Here is a 15066-nt window from a genome sequence, read left to right as displayed (position 1 = left end):
AGCAGAAATTCACTGCTGCACTTTCAAATGCTTCCTGGGGTGTCGACAGCGTCAGAGATTAGATTTATGTATGTGTGTGCGAAGGAGCCGTGTGAGCACATGGCGGCTGTGTCTAATTCATCCTCAAGATATATGACAACCTGCGAGGAGCGAGGGGAGCTCATCTTCTCGTTTATTGTGAAGAGCGGGCCCCTGGGTGACACGTGTTTTACTCCGAGAGCAGGTGGTTCTCGGTAGAGAGAGAAAATCTTGTATCTGCAGTGTGAGGCAGCTCCGCGGCTGTGAGCATAGGCTGGGAATAAGCACGCAGGCGTCCCATGTGAAATAATGTAAAGTTCTTCATAAAAACTGTACAAGCAATGTTAAGTAGTAACATTTTAACATTCCTAACTGTCGTACACGTGTAAAAATACATTGCATAATACCTAATACTAATGAAGAGGCCTGGATGTTAGTTGGAAGCAGGAAGTAACTGGAGAGAGGCTGTTATTTTCCGAATTTTAAAGCTCATTATATCTAACAACATCATTTTTTTTAAACTTTAATAGTGACTGAGAAAGTGAAGAGAGAAGGCAAAAGCAGCTCTCTTTGACCACAGTACAGCCGTACCTCGTTTTTTTTAATGTATTTGTTGCAAAACGTCAGATGAAAAGCAAACCGAAGCAACTTTTCCCATAGAAAATAATTTAAATCCAATGAATCCGTTCCAGACGCTCCAAAATATTTATCTAAAAAACATTTTTAAGAAGATAATTAAACTTTTACATGCCGAATACAATGCAAAATAATTATGCATAAAGAATGGATGGAAGTTATTGTTGATGCAGACTTCCCTCTGGCAAGATTTCATTCAATAGTGTTTCTCACCTTCTTTGTCAAATTGCTGGCCCTCGCAACTTTCTTTGGCCCCATGGCGGGTTATTCAGCGGATATACTCCATAAAAAATGCACGTCAGTCAGTCAGCAACGTGTAGGGTGCTTTATTTGGGCCCTTGATTTTGCAGCACGATACAGTTCATCAGTGTTTCTCAACCTTTTTGGTCTTCTCTAAACCCCAAGACCCTTTTTGTGTTGATAATTCTCCAAAAGTAGAATGTAACACAACTGTTATGATTTTGGCGCATCTGTGTCACAGATTATTGTCTCCCTGAGGAAACTAGTTGTTGCACACATATTCTGTTATGACTTGTGGAGCTGTTGAATGCTTGACCCCCGGTTTGCAGAGACTGACAGTGAATGCAATAAAACGCCTTTCAATCAACACGAGCTGGTGGAGGTACTAAAAGCTGTGCTAGATACAGCCAACAAAAGGGTGACAGAGAAAAAGGCTCTGTGAAAACACAAACAGTAGTCTTGGCAGTAACAACAGGTAAGGAGACCGTTCAGGTGACAGCACAGGCGAAGAAAACCATCCCTGTGACGACGCTGGGCTTATAAACCCAACTAATTGCGATTGCAAACAACTGTACACAATTACAGTACATCATGAGCATGACACGTTCCATTTTATTGTCTGAAAATATTTACGTATCTTGGAAATTAAATGTTTCCACATACCCCCTGCAATTTGCTAGCATAGCACTAGGGGCTACACGTAAGTTTGTTACGTGCAATACGGTACGAAAAACAAGATAGTGTACAAAAACTGATCAAAAAAATTTGATGAAAACGAATTATACAAAAACTGGGGCGTACAAAAACTGAGGTTTAACTCTACTGCACAATAGCAGCCACAGAACCAATGTTGTAATCGTGAAATTGAGCATTGCTTAGCCGGTATTTATTGCCGATGAGTTAATTGTAAACAAACAACAGTATCGCAAGTGTAACGCGCATGATCTTTACACCAACATTTTAAAGTGCCTGCAGAGGTAGATAATGCTTCTGGATGTTTACCACTCATGATACTTAAAATAGGGGCCGCACAGTGGCCGAGTGGTTAGCATTTTGGCCACCCAGTCAGGAGATTGGGAAGACCTGGGTTCAACTTTCCGCTTGGGCATCTCTGTGTGGAGTTGGCATGTTCTCCCCGTGTGTGTGTGGGTTTTCGCCACGTAGTCCGTTTTCCTCCCACATTCCAAAAACATGCATGTTAGGTTCATTGGCGACTCTAAATTGTCCGTAGGTATGAATGTGGGTGTGAATGATTGCTTGTCTATATGTACACTGTGATTGGCTGTCCCGCCTGTCGCCTGAAGGATAGGCTCCAGCATACCCCCGAGCCCTTAATGATACTTCAAATACAGCTACTGCCATCTTGTGGAGTTAATAAAAAAACAACTTCAGGAGGTTGCCTTCAGCCACAGCTGTTAATGCCGGTATGTTTTTGGCCTGACTAATTCCATCGCCCGCGGTCTGTTGAATAGAAGTGGTAATTAGAGCATTTGAAACAAATGTCAAGTGACACATTGTGTGCTCCTACAGGTAAGCAGCACTCCAGCATGCATGCGAGCGCTGACAAAGATGTCGTACTGCCCCTTCTGTCAAGGCATGCCCTCCATTAAGCCTTGCAAGAACTACTGCCTCAATGTGATGAAGGGCTGCCTGGCCAATCAAGCTGATCTGGACTCAGAGTGGAACCATTACATCGGTAAGTGACACTGCTCTGTGCACATAAGTGGACAAAACTAGAAAACTTTGGAGACACAGACTGAAATGCCAATATGAACTAAATATTATTTCAAATCAACAATAAGTGGATTAACAAACTTAATAGGAGGATAGCACTTCCGTAATGAAGTTCCGTAATGACTGAAAAATAAATACTACATCTTTATCCAGATCCTCACTAAAATTGTATGTGTTCTTTTTTGATACGTGCTCCACCCCTTTACAAAGTTTGGTGAAAATGGGTTATGTAGTTTTTATGTAATTGTGCTAACAAACAAACCAACATCAGCCAGAACAACACCTGGAATGTGAGGGTGGAGTACAACAGCAATATATTGCATGGTTGTCTCTTATGGCGCAGTACTGGTGTGGCTATTTATTTTTCTGCACATTGTGTTTTCTTCTGAGACGAAGCTATCGGGATGTTTCAAAGATAGATTTCCACAATATATCGATTATTGTATAATCACTGTATTGTATTACCATACCATCATAGTATTATCATTATTGTATCACAACTGTATCACTTGTTACTCTATGATTTCCAAGGTTTAGTGTTGGGACGTAGATGCGAAGAAGAACAGTCACTTTAATACGTAAATATTCCACTAATTCCACTGCAAAGCTTTTTGAACAATCCATTCCTGTTAGAGTGAATTTTTAGTCGTTGAATGAGTGAGTAGCTTTTAGCTGTAATGTAAAATAAGTCATGTTCATTCACCAGCAACACACAAATAGTGTTTGGAGGACAAGGCATAATTAGCACAATGACAACAATAGACGCTTGATAAAGTTACTGTAGTACGTACCCGATGGATGCAATATCCACAAAAAACTACCTCCGAACTAACCGCATTGCTTTTTTGTTTTAAAAACAAAACGTCACTGTGGTAAAAAGTCACATTCGGAGTCCGAAGATGAGAAGCTAGCTGGAAAATTCTTGCTAGCTAGTTAGCTGCGGACAGCGAGGTAAAGCATGTAAAAAAAGATGCAAGAAAAGTCAAACTCCAATAAGTTTGACAAGGGAGCGAGCAAACACACTGGCATCGATTTGGCGTAGCCTGTGTCAAGCTATCAAAGTGAACAGGCTAGTGTTGGTTGTTGCGGGCAACACGGGACAAAGAGCGTTCCTTGTCGGCTCAATACGGGTGTGTCAACACTACGTGACACAGCACACATGCATGTTAATGTCATGCCTGTGTTATCGTGGCATGAAATGTCATGTCGCCGCCGCACGGCGACCGTTTTTTGTGATTGGCTTTGAAAGGCGTACATCGGAAATTGGTTTACGGAAATCGGCTGATGCTAATCGGTGACCGATCTGTTGGAGCATCCCAAGTTAGAGGCATTAATGAAAAATATTTGCAATTTTCATACTTTTTTTTTTTTTTTTTTTACATTTTTGTCACAAATTTTCCTAATCTTACCAGACAATATATTTTCTGCATTCTAAAATATCCTGTTTTTCAAGTATAAACTACAGCAGTGTTTTTCAAATTGTGAGGCTCTGGTTGGCACAGCATCTTGACAAAAATAAAAACTTTTTTTTTCAAACCCGCTAAGCTAATTTAGCAATTACGTCAAAGGCAAAATCAATGAATTCCACAAAAATTGTTCCAGGAAATCAGTTTTGATTTAAAAAAAAAAAAAAAAAACAGAAATATGGCCTAAAAATGAGATATCTGACTAGGAATAATATCATGGGCCGTTTTTCTGCTGATAATGATATCGCCACACAAGTGATGACAAACTCCACAGAGCAGTGAACTCAGCATGTTTGGGAAGTGGGATTATTTCAACCTTTGGTTTGTAAATGTGCAATTTGTAATGCGGCGCCGCTTAAATAGTACCTTAGTAGATTACTAAATAAAAAGAAACAAGTACAGCTGCGCGTGCTTTACAGCGATCGTAAAGCGGCTGCACAGCGTGACAAACAGGAAAAAGAAACCCAAAATAAGAGCACAGAACAGGAAACAATGTGAAAACTAAGGAAAACCAAATCTAAAGTCCAACCTGTCATGTGGACATGAAGCGCTGGTTACGCGAGGGGATAGCAAGGCATCTTCCTTCAACACTTGTAATCTAATATCACACCTCAGGAAGTACAGTATCACTCCGGGTCACATGCAGTGTTTTGGCACGTTTTCTATAACTTATATTGCATATTGCAGTATTTGTCTTATTTTGCACAAACTGCTGCATCCAGTGACGTCACAATAAAAGAAGCCCAATGTGTTCATTGCACAACATTAGTTACACAACATAGCTGCTGCCCATATTGGTATCTGTTTAGATCGGTATCGGTATTCAAATGCTGGACAATATCCAATATCGGTAAAAGAAAAAAGCCAATATTGTCATCTCTAAAAAAAAAACATTGATGTCATGAACTTGTATTTTACAGTGTGTTGACATTTCATTTCCAGCGAAAACATCCCATTCAACAATTTTAAAAGTCAGTGTAGCTTATTGTGGCCAACGGAATTAATTCAGTTTAGATGAAATTAAATACAGTAGTAATACTAAGGCCTAAAAATCTATCATTTTAATCTAATGTGAAAAATATTCCACTATACTGAATTGCCACGTGTTAGCCTCAAGAAAGTGCCTGTAAATATAGTGCTTTTTTCCGTGAGTCATGTCATACTAATTGAATATTGATAAGAACAGATGGGCCATACTAATGTGCTCATCTATGTAGAATAGACAAACGTCACCATTGAAACGCACCTTCTCCTTGCATGAGAGGATATTTTTTCTTCAATAGCTTCTTCTCTGCTGTCAAGCCTGACGGGAGGGATTTGTAACAGGGCGGAGGTGTTAACGTCAACTTTAGCGAGGAGATGCTCACGCTGAGCTGAGACAAAGAGCGCCAACATCAATGTGACATTTATTTATTAATTTCACCTGTCATGAAAGGTCTTACATAGATTATTCCGGGAGGTAGGATGTCAGGTAGCAGCGACACAATAAAGGGGGACTGGGCTGACAGCCTCTAGCAAGGAAAACACTGAAATCCCATTGTGAAGCAGAAGCTCTTCCTTGAAGTCACACCATTACCGCACGCTCTCAGAGGGTTACCTTAGGTCGTTTTAGCAGTAAAGAAGAGGACAAAGCATCAAAGTGCACATGTTTTATCTACCTATCAGTCAGGACTGTGTGCTTACACGGCCAGCTGACTTTTAAACTTCAATACACAGCTTCCTTTTTTGTCCTTCTTCCCAGAACCCTTTATATTAAATGTATGCGGTGTTGGAGCCTGGGCCCTGCAGTGGGACTGAAATATATTCACTATATTCACTTACACATTTAATTCATTTCTCAGTGAGAAATGGGGAAAGCAATGAGAATGGGGATGGTTGGAGCTCCATTACTTATGGTTCTGATCCATGTTATCACATTTATCTGCAGCCAAAATGTGCTTTGATGATCTTTTCATAAAGATTGGCATCTATGCAGCAGAAGGGGAGACTACACTCCTGATCAAAATTTTAAAACCAGTTGAAAATGAGCAAGAATTTACATTTTGCACTGTTGGATCTTACAGAGGTTCTAAGTAGAGCTTCAAAATGGAATAAGAAGCAATGAGAGTGAGGCGCGGGTATGCTGGAGCCTATCCCAGCTGTCTTCAGGTGAGGGGCGGGGTACACCCTGGACTGGACGCCAGCCAATTGTCGGGCACATATAGACAAACAACCATTCAAACTCATATTCACACCTATGGACAATTTAGAATCTCCAATTAACCTAGCGTGCATATTTTTGGAATGTGGGAGGAAACCGGAGTACGGAGGGAACCCGCATACACACGGGAAGAACATGCAAACTCCACACAGAGATGTAATTCAAAAAAATAAATAAAATACTGCAACACCCAAGAGCTAGAGCGAGGCGATTAAGTAGTGCCAAGGCTAATTGCTGAGTGGCACCAGCTGCAGCTGCTTGTGGCTCTGCCTAATAAATAATATGCCAAAATGCTAACTGCTTAGAAATATTACTGCTACTACTGCTATGGATAATAATACTAATTATTGTTTTTCTGCGTGAGTGACTGGAGGAAAAGCTTTCAGCTTGGAGTGACATCCATTTGCGCCACCTGTTGGTTTGCAATATTAGACAGCCCGTCTTTTTCAGAATAACATACTTATGTTCTATGTGCATATGGCAGCTAGCCATAAACAAGCGTAGCATATTTACTCAGTGCTTCTTCTTGTCAAACAATACAAAAACAGATGGAACAGAAGGTGCCAATCAAAAGCCCGCTTGGCTGCTCCATAACGGCCGAGAGTCCCATCTAGCCAAGAGGAATATGAACAAACCAGGAAGTAGAAACCTACCAAAATAAATCAAGTAACAGCGCTCAACAGGGCTCAACAGAAGCAACACTTGTGCCCAGTTTTCCAATTTGGCCTTGGTGGAGGTCTGAGTTTGACATAGTTGCATTCTAGTTGGAATTGTGTTCCATTAATCCAGGAGCAGCTCTCATTGTGTCTTCATCAGATGTTGTTATCGATACCCGCGTTAAATGAAATAGCACTTTTATATGTTTGGACTGTGACATTTAAACACTCATAAAAGAATGAATGATTTTTCCATTAGATCAAGGTCTGAGGATAGATTTTTTTTTTTTTGCTCATGTACAGTATGTAATACAGATATCCTCAAAGGTTTATAATTATTAGACAAATGGTCAAAGACTTTTTTTTCAATGACCTTTTTTTGCGGTGATTCGACTAAACACTCGCTCTGCCTTGTCAAATGCACCGCGTACATAACAAAACAAGTTTACCAAGTAACTTTAGATACGAGCTGAGCTGAGGAAAACCTAAAAAAAAAAAACCCCGTCCGGAGTGGAGGCAGTGACCAACGAGCCGTTTTCAACTCTGTCTTGTCAAATGCACCGCATATCTAACGAAACAAATCTACCGACTGACTTTAAATACCATACACACCAAAATACAGCGAAAGAGAGAATGTGAGCTGGAGTCGAGCCAAGCAAGCAGAGAGTCTGTATTGTGTGTGTGTGTGTGTGTGACGCCATAACGGCTCCTCCCTCAGGCTGTAGCAAGTATGTCTGGCTGTGTGTGACTGGCCAATCACAGAGCGTGAAGAGTGAATACATAAATAGTTACCCAATAAGGATTTTCCTTCATTCTTCCTTACAGATTTTGACGAGCTGTACTCATTTCATGCTCGTACTCTGCAAAAATGCATTATCCGCAATGGATACTTGTCTTAAACGAGTATCCCCAGTGCAGCGGTTCAGGACTAGAAGAATGTTTGTTTTTTTATCATATACAGTACATGTGTATAATTATGTGTATTAGTTTTACTAATTCAAAGTGTGAGGCGGCTGTGATGACAATCAGCATCAAGTCCGAGTCCGTAGTTCTCACCTGGAAAAGGGTGCCATCACCGTGTCAGAGATGAGATCTTGCCCCAAGTGGGGGAGTTTGAGTTCCTCAGGGTCTCGTTCATGAGTGAGAGAAGGATGGAACGCAAGATTGACAGGTGGATTGGTGCGGCGTCTGCAGTGATGCCGACTCTGCATTGGTCCGTTGTGGTGAAGAGGAAGCTGAACCAAAAGGCAACGCTCTCAGTTTACCGGTCTATCTAGGTTCCCACCCTCAACTATGGTCATTAACTTTGGATAGTGACCGAAAGTGCAAAATCGCTGGTACAAGCGGTCGAAATGAGCTTCCTTCATAGGGTGGTTGGGCTTTTCCTTAGAGATAAGGTGAGAAGTACTGTCATCCAGGAAAAACTCTGAGTAGAACTGTTGCCAGATGAGGTGGCTCGGGCATCTGGTCAGGGGGGGCCTCAAGGAAGACCCAGGACACGTTGGAGAGACTATGTCCCTCAACTGTCCTGGGAATGCCTTAGCATCTGCTGGGAGTAGCCGGGGAGAGGGAAGTCTGGGCTTCTCTGCTTAAGCTGCTGCTCCCGCAAGCCTACCTCGGATAAGCGGAAGAAGATGGATGGATGAATAGTTTTACCAAAGTAAACCATACTGGGTTTAGGGTCAACAGTTCAGTCATTTCAAAACATCAAGTTATTGGTGAGATGAAAAATAACCCAAACAAAGAGACTTTAAAGGCAGAGGCTGCGCCTGCTGATACTGTAGCAACATTTTTTCCCCTGACGGCAATGTCTCACTTGTATACCCAACTTCAAATGAAAATACAGCACTTGACAATAACACAGACCTCACGTCTTATCTGTAATGAGCGAGTGAGTGAGTGAGTGAGTGAGTGTGCATGAGGAATTGTGCCATCTGTAAGATAGAACAGGTAGATAATAGAACATCAGAACACCGAGGAGCAGCAACGGTTATGATGCAGTACACTTGACAAGATTCCATGTCTGTACGCATAGCACACAATTTACATTGAAGCTCTGAATGTTCTCAAGCCACACCAACCATGCTATTTTTTATGCTACTTCTTCTTCTTCGTGTGTCGTGCCTGCGCCAAGCTTGACCTGCCACTAAGTACCAGTCCCACCACCTGTATTATGTTTTCCCAGTGTAGTTGGCAAGTTGTCATACGTAGGTGTGTCTTTGCAGACCTCATGCTCCTTTCTCGCCAATCTTTCACGTTACGACAACTTCTTCTTCACTCTCACTTCTCATGGCGTGTCCCAAAAATTATAGCTGTCTCGCCTTGATGTGATTAAAATTGATCACTTGTTGGGTCTTCTCCTGAAGAACCACTACAGGATTGATATTATTCCTGAGCTCCTTTGGCAGACTTCCATAGGTCAATACAGGCCCCACATAGCACTTCAGCACTCTGAAGCGGGTTCTAAAAGACAGGTTCTTTTTCATTTCTTCAGTATCATGAATGGCTTACTTTTCTTGTGCACCGAGACTTCTGACCTTTGTTCTGCACCTTGCATCGCTGCTGATTATCGGGATGTATTAGATTTTTTTAGCCATCAACAATGATTTCACAGTGCGGAGTGTCTGTCTTTACAACCACGTATTCCGTTATCTTTGCATTTGGAGTCCTCCCCGACTCCTCTTCGCTCAGCTGACAACGTCTTGGAGTTTTAGTTGTGGTGTCGCTATCAGTATAGTATCATTGGATGTTATCGATATTGCAGCCATTCACCGTCAGCCCGTCTATGTCCTCGATGCTACGTATGATTATCTCGCTGTTCAAGTCTGAAGAGGTCTGGTGATATGACGCATCCTTGTCTCACACCTTTCATGTTGGGTACTGGGTTTGATTATCCATTTCTGACACGTATGGCAGCCATCTGGGTGTAGAAGAGTGCTTGAATGAGCGCTATCTTATGTAGCATATGCGGTTTTTCAGATGGCTTTTCTGTACTCTATGAAGCGGACATTCAACTTTGCATCTCGACTGCACGTTTGTTTAAAGCTGCTGTATGCCACAGTTAGGCGGCTGCCTAGAGGGCGCTAACCTTTAAACATACTGCAAGCATTATATCCCGTCCGCTTCCCACTTTGACCACCGCAACTACACCTCACATAATACACGCACGCATGCTTACAACAGAAATCTTAGCGAATATCAATAGTAGTGTGTGATCATCTTAATGGGGCCGAATGACAATTTACACCAATTTTTATGCAGTTGAATTCGTAATTGTGAATAACATCGACATTTCTTTGTTCAATCTGTTATTTTAAACCACTATTGGTAGCATATGCTAGCCAGGGGTCATGGTCTCATATTTTTTTGAGCCTGTCACGTACAGTAGCTTTAATGTTCTCAAAAGGAAGACGGCATTGTGAGTTCCTTTGTCTTTCATGAAGCCAAATTGTTCTTCTATTTATGCTGCTAATGTTAAATTAAAGTCCTTGTGCGCACACACGCTTGTTTTTCTTGGCCCGCAGCAAAGGATTAATTAGACAAGCATATTAAAAATTATCTATAAATTATGTTTAATACACATGGGTGATGGGATGAGCCAAGGTTTTATCAAATTTTAATCCATTAGTGTCACTTTTGTCATTTTGGTTTCATTTCACTTTTTTAAAAAAAGGTGAATTTTTAGTGGGTCAAGATGTATCCGGTGGACACAATTCATCTAATGGAAAATGAATGAATCTGTTCCAGCGACAAAATATAGCTGTTAACTTTAAAGGCTATGTTTTAAGTCGCATTTTAACATTATTAACTGTCATGGGACTGTAAAAACAAGTCAATCATTAATAAGAAAATACAATAAAACACTCTTTAAGCACTCTTGACTGGAATGACAAATGGGGTGGGAATAATAGGCTAAAAAATAGGCGAGCTGGGTGGTGAACTAAGATTGCATTCTGCTCAAAAACTACACAAAAAGCCAAAGAAAAAGCACAAAACAATCCATCTTTTGATGCTCGCTGAAGTGATGTACACTGCTGTCGGCCGTGACGGGTTTGTGCAACTTTGGAAACATTTTTTTCCAAATTGTTTGACTGTTGGGGTGTTTTAACATTTTAGTAACGAGCTACTGTATGTGCATTTTATTATTTTCACATTTATCTCTAAAGTCATTCAACAGAGCGCGAGTGTAATTCTAATCTGTATGTCTTTGCTCGTGTTGCGCTCACTAAATCGCATCACAATTAATCACACAGCAGATTAAATGGGCTCTGCTGAGTAGCCGCTCTTAAATCCATTTGTTCCTGTTGGACTGCAAATCCTTGCTGAGCTCGCCTGTTCTGCGAGACAACAAACGCGTAGTGCATTCATTCTAACAACACATTTTTATTCAACAATTCTTTGTAGAACCATGTTTTTTCCCAAACAGAAATACTAGTGATCCAGTCTATTCTATAGCACTGGTTGGCAAAAGTAAAAGAATTGTTTTGATGAGCGTGGGATTATAATTTAATTATGTTAATTAGAAGATGGCCATGTAGCTGCGTCTGTCAGTCATTAATCTGTTCAACGCTGACCTTGGCTCAGATAAAAACTACCTGAAATCTAGAAAATTTGCTCTATATGAATGTATCACTTGGACAGCAATTTTATGTCTTTTATACTCAATGCAGCGCAAAGCCAATTATCATCTTTAGCAGCCAGGTGGAGGTGGGAATTTGACTGCATGTTGTTAATATTTCAAATAGATTTAGTCGACTTCCCCTCTTGTTTGATAAAAAGCAAGAGAACCGCCGGGCACAAGAATGGGCAGCGGGAAAGAGTTGAAACACAACCATTAAGGTGTATTGTTTTTTTTTTTTTACTTTTGCAGCACTGTTGTGTGGGACTGATGGAGAAGCCTGCCTTGTGCATGGACCTGCAAAGAATTTATTTATTCTTTATGCCATTTTTGATATTAGTTTAATTTTTTTTTTTCTGAGTCTGCAGAGAGCTGATAGAAACCATTGAGTCATTTTAACTGCTGGAAAATAGGGAACATTTAACATAAATATATATAAACGTATAGTCATCCATAACAGATTAGCATCTTTTCCATGACCACAGCTTGCGTCTTTCAACATGTTTGTTATGAGAAGCGGCAGTAGGCTACTCACTGGGGAGGCTCTTATCCTACCTTACCGCAGTGCTTTTCAAATAGTGGGGCGCAAGGGGCATGGGGGACTTTCACTATCACTGTTGTTCTGCCCCTGCTAACATTCAATCTCTACTTGTTAGCTCAGCAGGTTCTCAATAAAGACTGCAGTTGCGTTCCATTTCAGAGCCTTTACTTTGAAAACTGGCCATACGGAAATAAAGCATGTCAATTATGACTTCCATAAGATACAAACCATTTCTCTGTGACATTCCACATAAATGAAATGCATTTCTGATGTATTTTTGAAATTGGGAAAGAGTACATTTGGAATACAGGAAGTGAAATACAAATGTATCGCAATTAACGTGAAACGGATTGGGGGTTGGATTAAATAAGCTTTGCTTCTTCTTACTCCTTTTTGGACATGGAGAGCTGTGGATTGTACTATGTGATGTATTCCAATGTAACTTGTATGCATGTTCAAAATCAATTAAACCATTACCATTCAAACAAATGCGCTAGCTCGATGCTAGTTTAAATCCAATATATGCGTTAGCAATTAGTATTAGCGGCTTACATGGTAATTTTGAATACCTCCAAATATGACAAATGATTAGACATTTAAATGTACATACCATGATGCAAAATAAACATAATTTCCAGTGAAGACATTTCCCCTGGTAAAGTATGACAGAAAATAATTGAGAACCACTGTCTTAGTTTACGATGACCAAATTTCCTGTTTTCCGAGGACATCTTTTCACGTCCTGTCCTGTCCTGGCCGTCCAGTTTTTTTTCATTTTTTTTTTTTTGTAAAGTGATGAAAACATCTTGATTTTTTCATGGGGTCCTTAAATTGACTGGCATTAGGGAACTCGGCTACATATGACGCAACTAAAAACACGTAATGCTTTTCTTACCTTTGCCATCAAGAGATTATGACAGAAAATCACATTAAATCCATATTTTTGTCAAGATTTTGGCTCGTAAAGGCTACGGTCTAAAACTTTTGATCGGGATGAACAGCCTATTTCACTTTAATGGTGATTTGCAATAAACAGCGTCCTCCAAAATGTTTTTGTCTCCCTTTCATTTCTTCTTTTTGCATTTTGGAGCTCTACATAGAACCTCCTTAAGAAAACTAGTCTTGAGATTTTGAACAAGACGGTGTAACAATTTTCTACCCATACAGAGGAGACGTACATCAAATGTATTGAAGTTGTAAGGCATCTTTGAGTAAACTTCCAGTATAATTTGAGTATCTCATTGCCGGGCCGAGCATCCAGGTTTTCATTAATAAAAATATGGTCACCCTAGCTTAATTAATTTCAGGTGGTGACCCTTTGTTTTGGCCAGGCAGTGTATTTGAGCGTGTATTTAGAATTGTCACCCTGGTCACGACCAATGTGAAATCAATGCGTATCATGCAAAAGTTGTGTAGCTCTGGCATTCCAAATGAATTCTAGTTTTAAAACTTTTTGATGACCCTTGTCAGCAGAAAGTATTTATTAGACCCTCACTTAGAATACAAGCCTCGTCCCACTGATGCGTGCTAAATTATGCATCATTTTATGCAATCAATTGAAGAGCTGGAAGTCGCAAGGAACAAAAAGATGCTGACAAACGGAGCTGCAGCAATTAATTGATGATTCATAGTATCCAGTCAATCGACTATTTTGGTATTCGATTAATCGTTTTTTTATTTAAAAATGTAACTATTCTATAATTTCAGCTACTCAAATATGAACTCTTTTTTTATTTCCTTAGTCATCCATGCAAGCAGACTTATTATCTTTGTGTTTTAGGCAAAACAGGATATTCACACACATCAGCTTTGACTTTGGAAAATAGTGATCGACATTTTTGCCTCTTTTCTGATATGTTGTGGACCAAACCATTAACTGTTAACCATTAACCGATTATTCAATTAATCGAAACAACAAGCTTCAGATTAATCAACTACTAAAATAATCATTAGTTGCAGCCCTACTGACAATACTAACTTTAAGGAACTGTCTTCATGCATGTATCTTAATGTGGCCATCAATAATTGTATTGAATACCTTGAATACTGTCCTATGTAAGGTGGAAGACGAGTACTTATCAAGCACCTATTATCAAGCTGCACGCTGTGTTCATCCGCAATGTGTCCTTCCTGTGTGAAGCCTTAATAATGGATGCATTTCAACATCTCTGAGCTTGAACATTGGAGCTGAAAACCCATTTCTCTCACGCCTCTTGAACTGAATGGATGTCCATAATGATTGTTTGTGCTCTTTAAAACTCCTTTATTTAAGACTTTAAAACATTCTGTAAAGCCACAGTACGGTATGTAGCTAAGATACGCATACCAATCAGTACAATCCAATTGGTGATATACTGTACTGTAGTAGATATACATAGGTAACTTTAGTGCAGCAAGTGTGAGATCAATTCCCACTCGATACCCCATTCAGTCTAGTACAAGGACCTGAAAGGTTCCACCGAGATTTGAACAGTGATTACAGGAATCAAAGTGGGGAGAGCTAACCAATGCACCAATGCACCATACAGTACATAATAATATGTTCTAGTTAATGCTTCCATTCAATTAACTCCAATTGTTTGGGGCGCGTGGGCTGCAAAACCAAATAACAATCATTACCAGCAGGTCAAAAAACATAGTCATTAACAACTGTGGCCATTAGCGCAACAAAATGACAGTGGCTGCATTTGAAGTTTAACGAGTGGTCAGCATGCAGCAGCTTTATCTACTTCTGCACGCACTTTAAAATATTCATTGCTCGACTCAGCCGTTGGTGTAAAACTCATGCGTGTTGCACTTGTGGTATTGAACTCATCAGCGATATTAATGGTGACTGAGCAGTTTTCTCCTTACTGGACAACATTGTTTCTGTTGCATTGGTTCTGTGATGGCAAAAGTTTGACTTTGGAGTGGAGTGCTTCTATTTGCATTTATTTCAGATGGGATAATTGTTCCAT

The 15066-nt window shown here is 40.2% G+C and overlaps 1 protein-coding gene across 2 annotated transcripts in view; it reads left to right on the top strand.

The window, feature by feature from the left end:
* gpc6b (glypican 6b) overlaps positions 1-15066 on the top strand; it is a 95889-nt gene that overhangs the window by 35523 nt on the left and 45300 nt on the right. For both annotated transcript variants that reach the window (XM_054787069.1, XM_054787068.1), the window contains exon 4: positions 2425-2590. In XM_054787069.1, coding sequence (XP_054643044.1) covers positions 2425-2590 — 166 coding nt within the window. The remainder of the gene's footprint in view (positions 1-2424; positions 2591-15066) is intronic.

The sequence above is a fragment of the Dunckerocampus dactyliophorus genome, chromosome 9 (genome assembly GCF_027744805.1).
Source record: "Dunckerocampus dactyliophorus isolate RoL2022-P2 chromosome 9, RoL_Ddac_1.1, whole genome shotgun sequence".
Taxonomy (NCBI): domain Eukaryota; kingdom Metazoa; phylum Chordata; class Actinopteri; order Syngnathiformes; family Syngnathidae; genus Dunckerocampus; species Dunckerocampus dactyliophorus.
This window is presented reverse-complemented; position numbering and strand designations above follow the sequence as displayed.